The sequence below is a fragment of the Anas acuta genome, chromosome 1 (assembly GCF_963932015.1).
Source record: "Anas acuta chromosome 1, bAnaAcu1.1, whole genome shotgun sequence".
Taxonomy (NCBI): domain Eukaryota; kingdom Metazoa; phylum Chordata; class Aves; order Anseriformes; family Anatidae; genus Anas; species Anas acuta.
The window spans coordinates 162,354,656-162,374,197 of NC_088979.1; the positions used below are offsets into that span (position 1 = coordinate 162,354,656).

The window sequence follows — 19,542 nt, forward strand, 5'->3', positions numbered from 1 at the left end:
TCTTCTGCTTGAACAAAACTTCAAATGCAGAACCAGGCTTTACTTCTGAGTGTGTTGGGTTGGCAGTGACAAGCACAAAACATGACTGAAAGAGAAGGTACAATGGAGGCAGGTATTCTGGCAAGCTTCCCATCTGAGGAGCTATGGTTGGGTCTCCTGGAAAAGTGTGTGGGTCTTAGCATTTACTGGAAGAAAGTAGTCTCTCCAGGTGGATTTATCCTGGTTGTTCTCAGGAAGGGAAAGCTGGGAGGTCGCTCAGAAACAACGTGCTTTTATCACTTGTTAGGTCGTGGTTTTTATTTATTGTACTTAAATCCTGAGGATGAAGTTGGGGTCACCTTTGACCAAGCAGAGTGGGCTGGTTCTGACTTCCCATCTTTTAAAACAAAGCAGCTTTTGGGGGAGGGTGAGGATATTTGTTGTCTTGCTTTGGTTTTCACCTACAAGCCTCACCAGAGGAGTCTGAGCATGCTGGTGCCAGTTTTTGCACAGCTTCCCATAGACCCTTTTCCCTGGAATATCTTGGTTGGAGCTCTATCAGCTCTATCTTGAGTGTAATTGAGCTCTGTGAGCGAAGGGTAGGCCTTGGGAAATGGTTCCAAGGGTGGTTTGAGACTGTTGCCTGATTCTTAGTGTTAAATCTTTCCACATGGGAGCAAAGCAGTTGCTTACTCCCAGCATTAGTCATAGAGCGTGGCTGGGGGATGAGCACTGCTCTCCTCCTTGGCTGAGCAGAGTACTGCTGGAAGTTTGTCTGCGTGTAAACAGCCCCCGTTAGTGACCGACTGCGGGGAAATACTAATGCTGAAAACGTGCTCCAGCTGGCGGTAGGCTACAAACGTGCGTTTTCGTGGGAAGTGGTGCCTCCTTTTGCTCCCCAGAATGACCGAAAGGCGCGAGCGGAGGGGATGGAGCTGCAATTGAGCAGCGCTGTTGATGTGACTGGGAGATGCGGATGCTATACCTTTTTTTCTTTCTTTTTCTCCCCCCTTTAGGAGGGCTTTCGAGCTGTCGCTCTGCTGCTGAACAGCATGCAGTCCTTTCGGGAGCAAAGTAGTTACCACGGAAACCAGCAGAGCTACCCGCAGGACGTGCACGGTTCCTCCCGACTGGAAGAGTTCAGCCCCCGCCAGCAGGCCCAGATGTTCCAGAGCTTCGGAGGAGGCGCCGGCAGTGGACGTCGTGGAGCAGCAGGAGCCTCGACAGCGATGCCTGGTGAGAGCTCCGGCCACCAGAGCTACCAAGGTTTCAGAAAAGAAGCAGGAGAGTTTTACTACATGGCTGCCAACAAAGATCCGGTGGCGTCAGGAGGGCAGCAGCCGCCCCAGCGCAGGCCTTCTGGGCCGGTGCAGAGCTACGGGCCCCCCCAGGGGAGCAGCTTTGGGAGTCAGTACGGGGGCGAGGGACACGTGGGCCAGTTCCAAACACAGCATTCGACCCTGGGGGGCGTATCCCACTATCAGCAGGACTACACGGGTCCTTTCTCTCCGGGCAGCGCCCAGTATCAGCAGCAGGCTTCTAGTCAGCAGCAGCAGGTGCAGCAGCTGAGGCAGCAGATCTACCAGTCTCATCAGCCCTTGCCCCAGGCCTCCAGCCAGTCTGCCTCTAGCACCTCGCACTTGCAGCCGATGCAGCGTCCGTCTACCCTGCCTTCCTCTGCTTCTGGCTACCAGTTACGGGTGGGTCAGTTCAGCCAACACTACCAGCCGCCTTCGTCCTCCTCCTCCTCCTCTTTCCCCTCCCCGCAGCGTTTCGGCCAGTCGGGACAGAATTACGATGGGAGCTACAGCGTGAACTCTGGGTCGCAGTACGAGGGCCACGCCGTGGGCTCCAACGCGCAGGCGTACGGGAGCCAGTCCAACTACAGCTTTCAGACTCAACCCATGAAAGGCTTCGAGCAGTCTAAGCTGCCCCAGGGTGGGCAGCAGGGGCAGCAGCAGCAGCACCCGCCTCAGCACGTAATGCAGTACTCAAACGCTGCCTCCAAGCTCTCTCTCCAAAGCCAGGTGGGGCAGTACAGCCAAACTGAAGTTCCTGTAAGGTCACCGATGCAGTTCCACCAGAACTTCAGTCCGATCTCGAACCCATCTCCTGCTGCGTCTGTGGTTCAGTCCCCGAGCTGCAGCTCCACCCCTTCTCCTCTCATGCCGGGTGGAGAAAATCTCCAGTGCGGGCAAGGCAACATGTCCATGGGCTCCAGAAACCGAATCCTGCAGATGATGCCTCAGCTGAGTCCCACACCATCCATGATGCCGAGCCCCAACGCTCACGCAGGGGGATTCAAGGGGTTTGGGCTGGAAGGACTGCAGGAAAAAAGGCTCACAGATCCCGGGCTGAGCAGCCTGAGTGCTCTGAGTTCTCAAGTGGCCAACCTGCCCAACACAGTCCAGCACATGTTGCTTTCGGATGCCTTGGCACCTCAGAAAAAAAGTTCCAAAAGGTCATCCTCTTCAAAGAAGGCCGATAGCTGCACAAACTCGGAGGGCTCCTCCCAGGCAGAGGAGCAGCTCAAGTCTCCCCTGGCAGAGTCCCTTGACGGGGGCTGTTCCAGCAGTTCCGAGGACCACGGGGAAAGGGTGAGACAGCTGAGTGGGCAGAGCACGAGCTCAGACACCACCTACAAAGGGGGGAACCTAGAGAGATCCAACTCCTCACCAGCACAAGGCTCTCAGAACGAGCCATCAAAACTCAGCAGCAGCCCTGCAGCTAGGGAAGACGTGGCCTCCCCTGATGGGAAGGAAGCTGTAGTGGCAGTGGAAAACGCCCCCAAAGTGAATGAAAAGGCAGTTGGAGTGATTGTCTCCCGGGAAGCCATGGCAGGGAGAGTAGAAAAGTCAGGTGGGCAAGAGAAACCTGCACAAGATGATGCTCCTACAGCCACGCAGGCTCCAGCTAGCGCTAGTGGTGGTACAAAAGAGTCCGGGCACGCAGGGCCACAGCCAGAAGCTCAAGGAGGAAGCAAAGGGAGCAAAAGTGGAGATAACACTAACCACAATGGAGAGGGGAACAGCCAGCCTGGCCACGCAGCTGTCGGGTCAAACTTTCCTGCCAGAACAGAACCTTCCAAATCTCCTGGCAGTTTGAGGTACAGTTACAAGGATAACATAGCGGCAGGTATACAGAGGAATATCGGTGGCTTTCCGCAGTATCCTTCTGGCCAAGAAAAGGGGGATTTTCCCGGGCACAGTGAGCGCAAGGGCCGGAATGAGAAGTTTCCCAGCCTCCTCCAGGAGGTCCTACAGGGTTACCACCATCATCCGGACAGGAGGTATTCTAGGAACGCACAAGAACATTCGGGGATGGCCGGGAGTTTAGAGGGAGCCATGAGGCCCAATATCTTAATTAGTCAAACCAATGAATTGGCCAACAGAGGCCTCTTAAACAAGAGCATGGGGTCTCTCCTGGAAGGCCCTCACTGGGGTCCCTGGGATAGGAAGTCCAGCAGCGCAGCTCCTGACATGAAACAGATCAATCTAGCCGATTACCCTCTTGCTAGGAAGTTTGAGGTAGAGTCTCAGTCCTCTGCCCACGAAGGGGGAGCGCTCTCGGAGCGGAGATCAGTGATCTGTGACATATCTCCATTAAGGCAGCTTGTCAGGGATCCCGGTCCCCACCCCATGGGGCACATGGGTCCCGAGGCCAGAAGTGGAAGGAGCGAACGTCTTGCCCCCGGCCTAAGCCAGTCAGTAATACTCCCCGGTGGCTTAGTATCCATGGAAACAAAAATGAAAGCTCACAGTGGGCAAATAAAAGAAGAAGATTTTGAACAGTCAAAGAGCTCGGCTAGTCTTAATAATAAAAAGACAGGAGACCATTGTCATCCTGCTGGCATCAAGCACGAGGCTTTCCGAGGCAATGCTAGCCCTGGAGCTGCGGTGTCCGACTCTGCTGCAGACTACATTCCTCAGCAGGAGGGCAGGGCGACGCAGATGAGGCGGGCACCTGGCAGGACTGGGAGCAGCAGGGGGAAGTCACCTTCTCAGTATCACGATCTTGCTGATAAGCTGAAAATGTCACCGGGCAGAAGCAGGGGCCCGGGAGCGGATCTGCACCACATGAACCCCCACATGACGCTGTCTGAAAGAGTGAACAGGGCTTCCTTGCACTCTGCTTACCCTCAGAATTCAGAAGGCTCGTCTCTGGCCGCAGCGTATCACGCAAATGCCAGGCCTCACGCTTTCGGAGACCCGAACCAGGGCTTAAATTCCCAGTATCATTACAAGAGACAGATATACCAGCAACAGCAAGAAGAATACAAAGATTGGGCGAGCAGCGCTGCTCAGGGTGTGATTGCTGCGGCTCAGCACAGGCAGGAGGGAGCGAGGAAGAGCCCCAGACAACAGCAGTTTCTGGACAGAGTGAGGAGTCCCTTGAAAAACGACAAGGACGGAATGATGTACCTTCAGGGCAGCTCTTACCACGATGCTGGAAGCCAGGAGCCCGGGCGCTGCGTGATGGGGAGTGACAGTACTCAGAGCAAGTGCGCTGACCTGAAGCACGGTAACCAGAAGCTGCAACATGAGTCTGGATGGGACCTCTCTCGGCAAACTTCTCCTGCCAAAAGCAGCGGCCCTCTCGGAGCAGCCAACCAAAAAAGGTTTTGCCCTCAAGACAGCGATGGGCATAGGCGAGAGGAATCTTCAGATTTGCCCAAGCCTAGTAACGCCATGCTCAGGCTCCCCGGCCAGGAAGACCAGTCTCCTCAAAACCCCTTAATTATGAGGAGGAGAGTCCGTTCTTTCATCTCGCCTATCCCTACCAAAAGACAGCCACAGGATATGAAGAACAGTGGCAGTGAAGACAGAGGGCGGATGATGACTTCGTCCAAAGAAGGAGCTGATAAAACCTACAATTCCTACGCCCACTCATCTCAAAGCCAAGATGTTGGCAAGCCAGTTGGAAAGGGAGAGTCCTTCAAGGACCTGCCGAGCCCTGATAGCAGGAATTGCCCTGCTGTTTCCCTCACAAGCCCGGCGAAGACCAAAATACTGCCCCCACGAAAGGGGCGAGGATTAAAACTGGAAGCTATCGTTCAGAAAATCACATCTCCCAACATTAGGAGAAGCGTTTCCACCAACAGCGCTGAAAGCGGGGCAGACGCCGTCACTCTGGACGACATCCTGTCCCTGAAGAGCGGACCCGAAGGGGGGAGCGTGGCAGGACACGGGCCAGAGGCCGAGAAGAGAAAAGGAGAGATGCTCTCAGATCAAGTGGGCTCAGCGAGCCAGGATACCGCGAGCGAAATAGCTCTCCCACGGTCCTCAGAAGAGTGGCAAGGCAACGAGGATGATAAAACCAAGAAGGAGACCCCCGAAACTGCCAGTGGTAGTAAAGAGGGAGCAGGGTCGGGGGCGGCAGCGCCACCGTCTCAGAAATCAGGCGGTCAGGGAAGGTCGGATGGATCTGTGAGCGGAGCTGGGGCTCTGGCCTTCCCGGACTCAAAAACAATTCCCCCTTCTGGCGCGTTTGCTTCTGAACCAAACCCAAAGGCTGAGGAAAAAGACGGAGACGTGACAAACATTTCGCCCAAGCCAGACGGCTTCCCTCCAAAGGGATATTTCCCCTCCGGAAAGAAAAAGGGGAGGCCGATCGGGAGCGTGAACAAGCAGAAGAAGCAGCAGCAACAGCAGCAGCAGCAACAACAGCAGCAGCAGCAGCAACAGCTGCCGCCGCCCCCGCCGCCCCCCCCTGTGCCCCCGCAGCCCGCAGAAGGGGCCGGTGGTGGCGAGCCAAAGCCCAAGAGGCAGAGGAGGGAGAGGCGAAAACCCGCAGCGCAGCCGCGCAAGCGGAAGCCCAGGCGGGCTGCTCCCATCGTGGAGCCTCAAGAACCAGAGATCAAGCTTAAATACGCCACGCAGTCTGTAGATAAAACCGACTCCAAGAATAAGTCCTTTTTCCCTTACATCCACGTGGTGAACAAGTGTGAGTTAGGCGCTGTGTGCACAATCATTAACGCGGAGGAAGAGGAGCAGAACAAACTGGTGAGAGGCCGGAAAGGACAGAGGTCTTCGACGCCCCCTCCCAGCAACGTGGAGAGCAAAGTGCTGCCCACCTCCACGTTCATGCTGCAGGGCCCTGTAGTGACAGAGTCCTCTGTCCTGGGGCACCTGGTCTGCTGCCTGTGTGGCAAATGGGCCAGCTACCGTAACATGGGCGACCTCTTCGGTCCTTTCTACCCCCAGGATTACGCGGCCACCTTGCCCAAGAACCCGCCTCCAAAGAGGGCCACAGAAATGCAGAGCAAGGTCAAGGTACGGCACAAAAGTGCTTCTAATGGTTCCAAGACAGACACGGAGGAGGAGGAGGAACAGCAACAACAGAAGGAACAAAGAAGCCTCGCTGCTCATCCCCGCTTTAAGAGGCGGCACCGCTCTGAGGACTGTGGCGGAGCCTCTCGGTCACTTTCAAGGGGAGCTTCTTGTAAAAAAGCAACCACTGAGGGTGGCAGTGGTGGTGAAAAGACTCCTTTGGACTCAAAACCCTCTATGCCCACTTCAGAAGGTGGCACTGAGCTGGAGTTACAAATTCCTGAACTACCTCTTGACAGCAATGAATTTTGGGTCCATGAGGGTTGTATTCTCTGGGCCAATGGGATCTACCTGGTCTGTGGCAGGCTCTATGGGCTGCAGGAAGCTGTGGAGATTGCGAGAGAGATGGTGAGTACCAAAACTTACTATGCCCTTTTTGTTTGTTTGCAATAAATATGCCATGTGAAATGCTGTTTTTCCTTGTTCTTCCCTCACGTTTTAAAATACCATCTTTCACCTGGAAACAAATCTCCAGCGATGCCTGTCTGGATCAGATGGATTTTTCAGGCATCAAAAATCTGTGTACATATTACCTACAAGAAATTCTGGATATGCAAAAGCTTTCTCATGACTACAGTGCTCTTCATTGTGTCCTGTTAGATATTAATACTCACCAGGGCTGCTCTTGGAGCTGTACAGTGAAAAGGCAAGTGGCAGAGGACACAAGTTGCAGCACGTGAGATTCCAGTTCAATATCGGGCAGAAGAAATCGCAGCGAGGGTGGCTCAACGTTGGCTTGAGGGAGGGGGACTGACAAGTTGTGGAGTACCTGATCTTGGAGGTGCACAGAAAGGACTGGACAAGGCCCTAAGCAACCCTCTGCGCCTCTGAAGTTGGATCCAGCTTCAACGGTGGCTTTGCTTTGGGCAGAGGTTTAGACCAGACATCTACAGAGGCCCCTTCCAAGCTAAATTATTCTGACTGACACGTTTTATACAACTTCAGGAGGACTCGCAGTCCCTACAAAATAAGGTTGATAAAGTGGGAAGGCGTAGAGGGCTGCAAGCTGAGTGTGACTTGGGTTACGCCAGGAGTCAGACTGACTGATAAGGGACTTTCTCCAAAAGTGTGAGTACACAACGAGCGAGGAGAGATGTCAAATCGAGCAGGGACAGAGGGAGAGCCTTATTCACCATCCCGTGGCTGTGGATGGAGACGATCGTTATTGATTATCCGAGACAGAAGCTGACATGTTGAACCCACAGCTCTTTGGCTTTCCGTGCCATTATCAGCACGCTACAACCCTTTATTGCTACCTTTTGCATTATGCTTTCTGTCCTGGGCCAGGCCAGGGAAGAGATGTGAGATGCCTTTTCCTGTTACCTTCGGATTCTCCTCTTTCTGAGCAGCGCCAGGATCCAATTTTTCTTTTCTTTTCTCCCTGCATTGTTATATGCAGCTCATTTCCTCCCCATGAGCTTTCCTCTTCAACTTTGATTCCCAGCTTGTTCTGCGTTTTCGCTCACTGTTCTCTGACAGTAATTACATGCTTCTTTGCCCTAACTTGATTTGGCCTGCATTCTTGTTTCTAGCTTCTCATTAAACAAAGTCAGTTAATTTCATTTGGTTTTCACCAAGTAGTGCCTGTGTGCTGAGTTTCTCGTCTCTGATAATTGCAAGGTTTCTTTCAGGTTCTCCACCGTCAGTTGGATTTTACTTACAATGTGACGAGGCATTTGTGTGTCTTGTAGCTCACCACTACTTTCAGTTTGGATCTCGCCAGCCTGTTTTTTTTCCCTTTTTCCTGTTCTCAGGGTGTGCCCTTCATTTATGATTCTTGTCTTTCCAATAGCAAACGCCTTCTCCACAAGTTCTTGAACCGCTCGAGCTGTCCTTCGGGAATCCTCCTCGTGTTCTGTACCTACAAAAGGTGTTTGCCCATCAGAACATCGTGGCCGTGTCCATGGGCTCTAATCAAACTTGTCAGATAGTAGCCCATTACCACAACGTTGTTACATGGTTCTTACCTGTTCTCCGTTTCACCTCTAGTTCTTTCTTTATATGGGATCTTGGCAACTTTCTTTTTCTGACTGAATACACTTTGGCCTACTCTTTATCGCTTTCTTCCAACCGTTATGATCATCTCCTTGTCACAAATCGAATTTCTTGCTTCTCTTCTTAACCCTTTCATCTGCCCTTATGGCACCGTGCAGCAATATCCCCTTATCTCTCTTGAACCTGCTGTCCTTTCTCTCTGCCTTTTTCCTTTAATCACTCACTCAACTCGCAGCTTTTTTTCACTCGTAGTAACCTGTAGACACAAGTGTTTCACATTTTTAAAAGAGGTGTACAAAATGCCCGTGGCCTCTCTTGCCTTTGCAACTACCTCTTCATTTCCTTTCCTTTTTTTTTTTTTTTCATCTCAAAATTCTTTGAGAGCATTGTCTGGTGCTCTTGTCCTCCACCGTGCCTTCAATTGTGCTCTACTACAATTGTAATCAGTGTTTACTGTGATCTCTCCCTAGCTAAAGTTCAGATCCAGTTCTTCATTTTCCTTCCTCTGTCAGCTACATTTGTCACTATCAGTTGTGCGGCTCTTGAAGCGTTGTTCCACCTCGTTTCCTGGCTGTGGCCTCTTTTGATTACCTCTTTGCTCTCCACTGGTTTTGCAGAGGCTGTTGTTCATTACTCCCAGCTTTTTGTGTGGCTTGCTGAGATCCTGCTTGTGCTTTCCTCACCCTTATCCTGGATTGCCAAGTCTCTGGGTAACTTTTGGTAGCCCGCTTGCTTTGTTCTAGGCTTGTAGAGCCTTGTTTTTGCTCCAGATCCCTGCTTTTCTATCACAAGCTTAAAAACTCTTCTTGAATTCATGGTGAGGTCTCACTTCACATTTGTCTTTTAATCTACATCATCCTTAATCCATCCTCTGCCATCTTGTTCTGACTTGGAATCTGAGCAACAAGCATTGTCTTTGATTTTATTTTTTTTCTAATTCTTTCCATTTAATGCTGTAAGAAATAACTGCCTTCTCTATGTGCTGAGCTGCAGCACGTATCCTGTTAGTGCTCACCCCTGTTCTGGCTGGGGCTATGAACTTTTAGACAGGGACCATTTGTGTGCACGTCTTGTTATGCTGTGTCTCACACAAACACGGTCACAGATGCCCTAGCTGAATGCTGGGCTCCTCTTCATTATGTTGCTAAAAGTAATCCGTCTTTTCCTTCACCTCTGTCACAAATAATGGAATAGGGTGGTTATTTTTTTTTTCCCCTTCCTAGCAGTATCTCTTTTTCTCAACCTTTTTATGCTACTGCAGCAAATAGTGCTGCGCTCCTCCCTGGGAGCTGCGTGTCTTCCCCTCCTGATTTCGGAGAGGGTTCCGCGCGGCACGGAGCTGGCAGGCAGGGTATCAAGAGGTGTGCCTGCCACAGGCCGTCCTCAGGCAGTGGAAAGGCTGCGTTGAACTAGACTCTCTTTTGCCCTGCTGCCTGAGGACAGCCTTCTGGCTCCGACAGCTGATTGCCTATGCTTGCTGCGTATGTTCTTCTGTGCTTCCTCCTTGCTTTTTTTTTCAGCTGACACGCAGTTCAGCAGTGGTAGAGCGTCCTGGGAAGGCAGACGTGCAAACCACACAGCTGCTTGCTGGCAGGAGCGAGGAGATAAGTGTGTGCACCAGCATTTGGTAATCTAGGTCTATGATTTGGTCCCGGGAAAGGGGAGATGTTAATTTATGGCATATGAAGGGATCATGAGCCTGGAAATGAGTGGTTCGTGTATGTAATGCATTCTATGCATATAAAATACTGCTGTAGTTCCAAATTAATGTAAACTGTTTGGAGTAGCCACAAAGGGTGGATGCATACTAAATTTAAACTGAATCCGTACCATTAGATGAGCGGAAATCATTTCTTTAACAATCTGCCTCTCTTGCTGTTCCTTGTGCAGCATCCTCCTGTAGAAATAAGAAACGTGAAGTGCTGGTCTCATGCCATGAACCATGGTAGTGGTGTAAATAGCCCACCCAGTGTTTCTTCTCACACCGACTCACCTGGGTTGTTTTCTTCTCCCCTCTCTTACATGGAAGCTTATTGTAGTGCTTTTTTCCCCAAAGTCTGATTCTTCCTTGCTTTCCAGAATCAGCAAAGAATCTGAAGTTTCTCCTGCTACATTAAACTTTCTGCTCCTTATACAAGTAAATGTCTGGGCCTTATGGCTTCTTTTTGAGAATGGCCCCATAGTTGATCGCATTGAAGGCTTAAAATGTACGTGTGGTTGCTCGAGGTCCTAGTTGTACCAAGCACTGCAGGAGAACTTGAGATGAGAAAGTATTTTCTTTCAAAAAATAAAAAAGTTTTTGTCAAACTGCAGTGACTTTCTTGAGCTTTGAGCTTTCCATAAAGCCTGATTTCACCCTGGACTGAAAATGATGTGAATGCATTATCTTCCAATCCATCTGGATTTCAAAGCGGCAGAACCGTCCTTGAAGCCCGGAGCAGGCACTTCATTTGCTCTGCTCGCCCCAGAGGGCTCCTTGCTTCTGAGAACGTGAAGAGCTGGTCGGATAAACGGGGCTGCTTTAGATGCAGAATGCCTTAAGCCTTCGTATTTTGAGTTACAAATTGGATTCCCCAGCAGATGGGACCTATCTGCCGAGCACTCCGTGTTTCCCTCATCGTGCTGGTCGTTACACCGCAGTGAGGTGCCCTTTCAGATGTTGGAGGTGGTCGGGCACCATGCTTTGGACCAGGTAAAATCGATCATTAGAGAATTGGGGTGAGATCTTTTTGCCTTATGGTATAGGGAACCTTATGGCTGGATGGCTGGTATTCCTACAGGAGATTTGAGAACATTGAAGGATTTCTGGCCCTACCTGCTAGGATATAGTATATCCATATTCTTCCTATGGGGATTTTTTTGGAGTGTCTCTTCTTACAGTCATGTCAAGCCATCTCTTTGCACATATAAATATGGAAATCTAACAGTGGCATGCACCTTGCTGTACATAAAGTAAAAAACCAGTTTCTTGCCTTGTTCATTTCTTTGTTTTCCTACTCATGGGAAACTGTTGCAAGATGAAATTTTGGTTACCTTTGAAACTGGCAAAATTACCAAGCAGCTTTGTAACCCTCAGCTGATTACCTGTTCATAAGAACGGATGGGTTTTGTTCTCAGCATTAAGTTTAAGGAGCTGTCGGTAAAGAGAAGAATAGCTCTAAGAAGGTTCTCTGGGTTACCCATGGAGTTGCAGAGCCCAAGGAGAGTGAATTTTACTGTTGCTTTCTAAAAGGCTGTTCACCAGGAGGTGCTATGCTGTTGCGTGGATTCTTTCTTATAAAACCCCTCTTCCTCCTGAAGGCAAAGGCTCTGACCCAGCACAGACACTGGCTCTGGGTGTTTTCCCCCTGCCATCGCTGTCTGAATTGACCTTGATGAATGTAAATCTCGCTCTTGGTTCTGCCACCACTGCTCTGTGAAAGGAAAACTTGTTTATCCCCGTTGTAAGAAGTCTGAAGAACCTAACGCTTTCCTTATCAATCTCTGCTTCGTTCCCAGCTTGAGGAATCTTCTAATCCTCGTACGTGGAAGGAAGTCCTTGAACCTTCTGGCTCGTGTTCAGCGTGCCTTTGTTAGTCCGTGGGGCTGGAGATAAACCTATCTCTGCTTTCCAGATTTCCCGGAGAACAGCTGCTGGTTTTGCACAGAAAGTTGTTCTTGATCACTTCAGACTCGTGCTAGCTGATCTCCCAGAGCATCTGTCTGAAAATCTGTGCCGTAAAGGAACAAGGATGGCCTATGTATAACAACTTCGTTTGCTCTGTTGCTTTCATAGAACCACTTTATTGCTTTTATTTTTATGTTTTAGCTAGCTAAGCCATCAGAAGACCAATCCCACACCCCCTCTGTCCTGCCAGGTCAGCCAGCTCCCTCCGCTTGCTCTCTGGACCACGTTTGCTGGCCCTGCCTGGTGAGGGCCTTTTCCCTGGTGGCTGTAACCTCAAGATCTGCGTTTAGCCATAACACAAAACTGGCACCACAACTAAGAAAGTGGTTTAGTCCCACAGTTTCTGTGTTCACCTTTCATTCATTATCCTTCTTTTTAAAGAAGGAAAATGTGCAGCACCTGATGTGTTTTTTTTTTCCTAATTTTTCCTTGCCAAAAGCCTATCAAGTGAAGTTCGGCATCGGGTCAGGGTTCAGCTGAAATAATCTGCTGCTTCAAAGGCCACGTGCCTGACAGCCACAGGAAGGAAAACCTGTGTTTCTTACACCCAGACTTGTAACATTGAGGAGAAATTTCCAGAGGAGGAAGAGTGACACTGGAGCTTGTTAATTTTCAGCTGTGAAAAAAGGGAAACCAGTCAAAAAATTCAAAAGCTACTTGTTAGCAGTGGTTGAAAAAGGGGTGGACTGAGAACATCGCCTGTTCCTCTCTGTCAACAGCTTTTAGTGTGCTTTAACCCCACCGATGAGGAGTGCCACAGAATCCTGAGGCACCTTCTACAATTACCCTTGAAGTGATCAAGTTCTTGGTTTTCTTTGACGGACGGTGTCTGAACACCCAGTTGGCTCAACTAAAAACGTGCTCTTTTTTTTCTTGAAGGCAGCCCCTAGTACAATTAGCCTAACATTTCTTCTCATCCCTCAAGAAATGGCAGCGTCCTTAGTGTTCTGCAGCACTCCAAAAATCCGGAAGCAGGAAATTTCTGGTGGAGCAGAAATTCTGAAAGACAGGCTGAATAATGCATTTCTGATTCGCTTTTCTCGGGAAAGCATTGCCATCTGCTGCGCTACTGAAACTGTCTGTGCTGTCGTGACTCCTGGTCTGTGAGTGTGCCACCACCGAGATGAGAGCCTGGTAGGAGCCCCTGTTGTATCTCAGCTCGCTGCCTGCCTCTGGTGGGGACCTGGAGGTGTGAACGAGCAGTGCTGCGGAGCCTTGGAGCTCCCAGCAGCTCCGTGTATTGCTATCACAGTCCTCCGCTGCCAAGGAGGTGAGCAGCCAGGATCTGCATTTACATTTCTAATACATATATTTCAATATCTCCAGTGATTGGAAGCCATTAATTATGCTGGGAGATAAAGCTTGCTTTCCTTGGCTTTATCACAAGTAGAAAGTGAGTAAAATTGATGCAGCAATACGTATTGGTGGCCACGGCTTGTAGGTGGCAGGAAGTGTCTTTTACTTGAGGCCTTATGTAAAGGTGATACTGGGAAGAGAGGAAAGACTTCTCCTTTGTCAGCCTTTCATATGGGGGCAGAGCAGGTAAAGGGTAAGTACAGGGAAGTCATTTCTGCATGTGGTCAGCTGCCTCCTCGCCATTAGTGTGGGCATCACGGCTGCTGACGCGGGTCCTTATATTCCACTGTTTGTCTAGCATGTGGGGTGAGGAAAGCAGAGAAGAGATTTACTGACAACAGAGCACTGGGAAAGAATGGGATGTTGAACTGCTTGCCTTAGCTGTAGCCAGGAGCACTGGAAACTTTTCTATGTAAAACAGCTTGCTTATGCCACAGTTGTGGCCTTTCTATAAAGCATCAGGGATCCTCGAACTCTATGTACGGTTTTCACCTAAAAATACATTTAAGTAACTTTAACTCCTAAGAAGCTCTTCCAAATGTGTATGGGGCCTTCTCTGTGCAGAAGATTTCTAAACAAAGCTTCAGAGTTCTTTGTCTGGCTCACGCAATCCCTTTTGTCTGATTCAAGTTGCCAAACTCTTGTTAAATTCTCAATAATGAGTGAATACAACCCATTTATGCATCTTCTTAGCTTGAATACAACCCATTTATGCATCTTCTTAGCTTGAATCTTTTTAAGCTGTGCTGGCAAAAGGTTGCAAGATTTCCAAAAATCGGGGAGGAGGGTTGTTGTGCTGTTGGTGTTTTTGTTTCAACTTAATGAACTAACTTTTCTTTAACTTGAACGATTCCAGATGGTAGTCTCTCGAGCCTCCGTCGTTAAAAGAATGCTACTAAGATATAGGTGTTGAAGGACGTGGCAAGAACTTCAGAAGGTTGTTCTGTTCTACTCCTCCATGTTTCTAGTAGCCTCTATCTAATTATTGCTAGGCAAAAATGAAGATTTCTCAAAACATTTTTCCTGATTTTGGAAAGAAGTATTTTTAATCTTTTTAATCAAACTGACACAAGAGATTAAAAAGTTAATTTTTGAAGGTAAAAATTCATGAGTTTCCATTATAGAATATTGTATGGGTTATTAGAAATACATCCTGTCTTTAGCAAGCTCATATTTAAATACAATTTTAGGCTCAGTTTTATTTTTAAAATGTTATCATGAATTCTCTGACCACTGAGTAAGCAAAAACCAATGCTTCAACTAGACAAACGTTTTCCTCTTCAGAGTAAAAGAAAGTTCTTCAAACACTGCAAAGCAACCCAAATTCTTAAAAAAGCTGCCTACAGAACCCTGATGCTTCGTGCAGTAGCAGGCTGGGATGGGAAGGGTCTAGGTCAAAACTGAGAAACTTTTGGAACGTGGTGTGAGATTTTTTTTTTTTAATATAATACAGAAAGCAATTTTTAAACTTTTATCTTTGTAGAGAATAATTTTAATCTCTTCCCATTATTTTTAACACCAGTATTTAATTAGAGAGTTGTTTTTTGGAAGAGGTTAAATTAATTTCTTAATGTAGAAAGAGGAGTAAAAGCAAAACTGAACTATGATGAGGATTCATGTAATAATTGTGGAAACTGTAGCAAAATTAAAGCTCAGAAGACATTTTTGCCTTGAAGAACAAATATTCTGAAGAGACAAGAATCAGAAGAGCTTTTGTCTGTACCGCAAATCTCGCCTGGGGTTATTAATGAGGAAGCCAGGGATGGAGTCAGGGTTCCCTGCATCTTAAAACCGTACTTTTCACTTAAACTGTGCTCTTCAGAAGCTGCGATCTGGGTGGTTTATTTTGGTGTTGGCTTTTTTTTTTTTTTTTTTTTTAGTAACAGAAGAAATATTTTTCCATCAGAATTTCCTACACATGCATGGACTCGGTGAGGTTCAGGATGCCAAGTACAGGGTAGTCTTCATGGCTAGAGCTCTCTGAAAAAGTTATTAATGAACCTTCATTGTTATGGATTGGATCTCAGCCAGCTGCTTAGTGATTAAAGTTTAATTGCATGATGATTAGTTTTCATTAGTAAGCAATTAGCATTTAACAGCAGTCTTGTATTGCTAAGGCTATGGTTGAGCACAAGTGGATTGAGCCATGGTGAGAAGGCATGTAGCTGGAGCTGGGGGCTCCCAGTTGCTTGGGGAATATGGGGATGTGAGTTGTGACGCTGGTTCCCCTCAACAGCTCGTTCCTGCTGCAGTGCTGAGCCGAGACAGGAGCAGGAAGAGGAGCAGATTGCCCAAATGGTGCAGCAGGGACCTGGGAAGTGACGACTGGCTGTGGGTTTGCCCTCAGCTAGGGAGCTCTTCAAACAATCCTCCTCATCAGAAAGCCTCTTGGAGTTCCAAGTTGTGCTCTCAGTCCTGCTGGCTTCTCCTCCTACAGCCTCAGAGATGGCAATGCCTGGGCTATGCCTACAACTAAAAACTTTTTCAAAATCCCTTGCTTAAACTTGATGCGATTCCTATGTTCACTGCAGCAGCAGTCCTCGATGCTTTGTGCCATAGTGCAGTAAGTTAGGGAAAGGTGAGTGCGGGGTGGGGAATAAGGTGAAGGAGTAAAAATGGGGGTAGGGGGATGGTGGGAATGTAGCAATAGGTCAAGACTGCGTGGTTTTTAGAGGTACAAAAGAGAGAAGAGCATCCTTGATAAAGCCCTTCACCTTGATAAAGCCCTTCAGACACCTCCCTGGAGCAGCTGTGAAGATGAAGCCCGGTGATAACTTAATCCTGATCAATGATACAGGTGTTAGGAGCCATTCTTCACCCCACTGCCTTCCCTTCCAGCAGCAGGACTGCTCTCAGCCTGAACTAGTGCAGGTAGCTGGTCCGGCCAGCAAACTCCACACACGTGCACTTCTGTCAAGAGACTTTTTGTTGGCCAAACCAGCTTTTGGCTCTGACTGTCAGTGTGGACACAGGGAAAAGCCTCCTTTGCCAGCCAGGCTATAGTTAAAAACACGGTTGAAGTCATCACTTGCGAGTGACTTTTTTTTTCCATTTCTTGCTCCTTGCATGTTTTCTTCTGATTCGCACTTCAGTAGGTATAACTCAGGTGTGTATTTGTCTTCTGGCTTATCTCTTGGCAAAATCTGACTCTATTGGTGCGTTCTGCTTACTGAGGACTCAAGCTGCTAAGTTTAAGAAAGTTACTGCTGCTGAAAGGTGAGCGTGCAGCTTCAGGGAAGACTTAAGAAGGGAGAAAAAAAGGAAGAGGGTGTCATGGCATGAAGCTCTGAAACGGGGACTTCCACCTGTCGTGGTTTAACCCAGCTGGCAGCTAAACACCACACAGCCGTTCGCTCAGCCTCCCCCCTCGCTGGCAGGACAGAGCGAGGAGCTGGAAAGTCCTTGGCTTGGTGTAAGCACTGCTCTGCAGCAATTAAAACATCAGCGTGGTATCAGCACTCTTCTCATCCTTAGCCAAAACACAGCACCCTACCAGCTGCTAGGAGGAAAATCAACTCTGTCCTAACTGAGACCAGGCTGCCACCAAAGGATTCTGCTGCTCAATATGAAACTTAAAAAATGGGAGGAAGGCAACATCATGTGCTTGAGTTCAGTTCTGAGAGCTGTGGTCCTTACAAACCCCGTGCCTGTGCTGTCAGAAATTCCCACTGTGGCCTTTGACAAGTCAGTTAATTACTGTGTAAAACAGGACTTAAGAACAGTCATTTGGTGAGCATCGAGACAGACTTGTAGGGTGCTTGGAAAGTTTAAAGCATGATATGTTCCTAAATTGGCAGGTACTCATAATTAAATCGCAAGATGAGGGAGCCGATACAGGCTTGCATGTTTCAGTTGCGTAGATGTAATGAGAGGAAGTTAGTCACTTGAAAATCTGTTCGTGTATCGTTTAGATTCAGGATAAAAATGTTTTGCGAGTTTTCTCTTTACTAGTAGGAAGTTAAAATGCTGAACATCCTAGCTTGAATGTCCTGGCACCATCCATCTATTCATTATTAAATGTAAATGTTAAATGCTTTCTGGAGGAAGGGCTCCAAGTGAAATTCATTGCTAAAATTTCAAGCTTGACACAAAGCGTAACCAATGCTTTCCAGAACACCAACATTTTTCATGTTAATTTAAGGAAATTGTTTACATTATATTAGAATAATTCCAGTGCCTATATTATAGTTTCATAAAGCTGTTCTGTGAGCTTTTTCTGCTGTCTTTACTCCCATACTTAACTTTAACTACTCTACCTTTGAAGTGTCACATGTTGGGACTGGGGAGAAGAAGGGTTCTGTAGTGATGCCACGTGGTGCCCTTCCTCAGCAGCAATCTGCAGAGGTGGTTTCTGGGGAACAGGAATTCTAACCAAGTTACTAGCAAATTCAGCTTTCTGGACAAATAACTCGAAGGGGAATGCCCAAAGACGAATTTTCCATTCTGAGTCTCTGAAGCTGTTGAACAAAGAAGACTTCGCTGCTGCCTTAATGCTTCTGCTTTTGGGCTGGAGCCCTCAGAAGATGGAGGAATAAGAAGTGAGAGGAGGGTGTGCCTGGGTAAAACAAACTAAAAACAAAACAAGAATGCCTTTATCTTTCTGTTTCTGCCTCAGATGAAAATGAAATCTCTTCTTGATCTCGCGCAGTGACTTATTTCTAGTACTCTATAGTTCATACCAGTCCTTCTTATCTTAGCACAGATTCATCTAAATTTATAAAACCTGAAGGTGTAGCTTGCAAATAGGTCACACAGATAGCCTTTATCATGACTCAGCAGTGGCCTGAGCCCAAAAGATCATCATTATTTTTTTAATCTATTCTCTCAAGCCTGGGAAGAAGAGCAGAGCTCCCCAATCCTTCGACAGAGGCAGTTCCTCCCCTGGTAGGACGACGTTCAGCCTGTCCTCCAAGGAGCGCGTGGACTGAGACCTCCTCAGCTGCCCTGTCGCACCAGCTGGAATGCCAGCCGGCCTTGGGCTTTGGCTGCTATTTATATTTGCTGCCGCTTCTGAGCTGCTACTACTTCGTACGAAGCTTTGCTGCCTTGGCGAGCCAGCTGCTCCTCGATATTTTAAAATAAACACACTTCAGAAACCATGAGTAGTTGTTGTTGTAAGGGGCAGTTTGAGCTATCCGTGTGCCTTGTCGTTTGTTTGCTGTTGATTATTGGATAGTGAAATGACATATTCCTCTTTAAACTCATTCATGATTTTGGCCAGCAGTCTGTTTTTTGTCTTTTTTTTTTTTTTTTTTAGATAGGACACCTCTGTATCTGAGATCTCATCGATGTGTCACTGACCTGCTTAGTTTTCCAAGCTGTGACTGAATATCTATTGCTCGAGTCCACGAGCTATTTTACACTTTTTTCCCCTTTTTTTAACACTTATGTTACCTGACAGCACACCACTAATGGGCGATGTCCGGCCCCCCGAGCATTTGTTTTTCCACCATTTCACTTCCCTTGGGCTCACCTCCCCTGCTGTTGCTGCTCACCCTCAGCTGCTTTTCCAGCAGACCTCAGTGTGCGCCTTGCATTTTGCTCACCTCCTCCTCAGGGCAGCACTGCCTGTAGCTGCTGCTTCAGCAGCCTTCTGGAGGAGCTGCTGGCTTCTTGTCGTGCTCTCTTTACCCACAGAGTCACAGTTTTATTTGCTGCAGGCTTTCCTCTTGTGTCTCAAGCGATTTACTTGTCTTTGCCTTATCTGCCTGCATCCTGCTCGTTTGTCGTCTTTTGGTTTTGAGGATCTACTTCCAGTGCATCCTATTTATGTTTTTAATTTCCTAAATGAAGTTCCTTTCTTTCAAAAACCTGCGTGCTTACCTTGGTTTTAGTTCATACATCGCTTCAAAGCCCTCCTTGTCAGGGATCTCTGCAGAAGTGGCTGCCCCTCGCCTGCTGCTGTGACAGAGTGCCCAGCGCCGCTGGCTCAGTCTTACCGCTCCCATCTCATCCCGTTGCATCCGCCAGCATTTCACTCTGTATCGCAGAAATGTCTCACACAGCAGGGCTTTGTTTCTGGTGAAGGCTTGCAGAGATTATTACCAATAACTGCTTTATTTCTGTGTGATGTTGCAAGCCTTTGAATCGTGGGAGGGGTGGGCTTGTTCTGCACTTTCTGCTGCCAGGTTGCCCAGGTATTTGCTATCTTGTCAAAATCTTGCCCTTTTATGGTTTGCTTTGCTCAGAAGTGTTTTATTACCTGTTAAGCCTTTT

The 19,542-nt window shown here is 48.2% G+C and overlaps 1 protein-coding gene across 6 annotated transcripts in view; it reads left to right on the forward strand.

The window, feature by feature from the left end:
* The window catches only part of TCF20 (transcription factor 20), a 112,100-nt gene that overhangs the window by 69,819 nt on the left and 22,739 nt on the right, over window positions 1-19,542 (forward strand). For all 6 annotated transcript variants that reach the window (XM_068669028.1, XM_068669024.1, XM_068669025.1 and 3 more), the window contains one exon: window positions 996-6,656. In XM_068669028.1, the coding sequence (XP_068525129.1) occupies window positions 1,032-6,656 (5,625 nt within the window). In that variant the 5' untranslated portion in view covers window positions 996-1,031. The remainder of the gene's footprint in view (window positions 1-995; window positions 6,657-19,542) is intronic.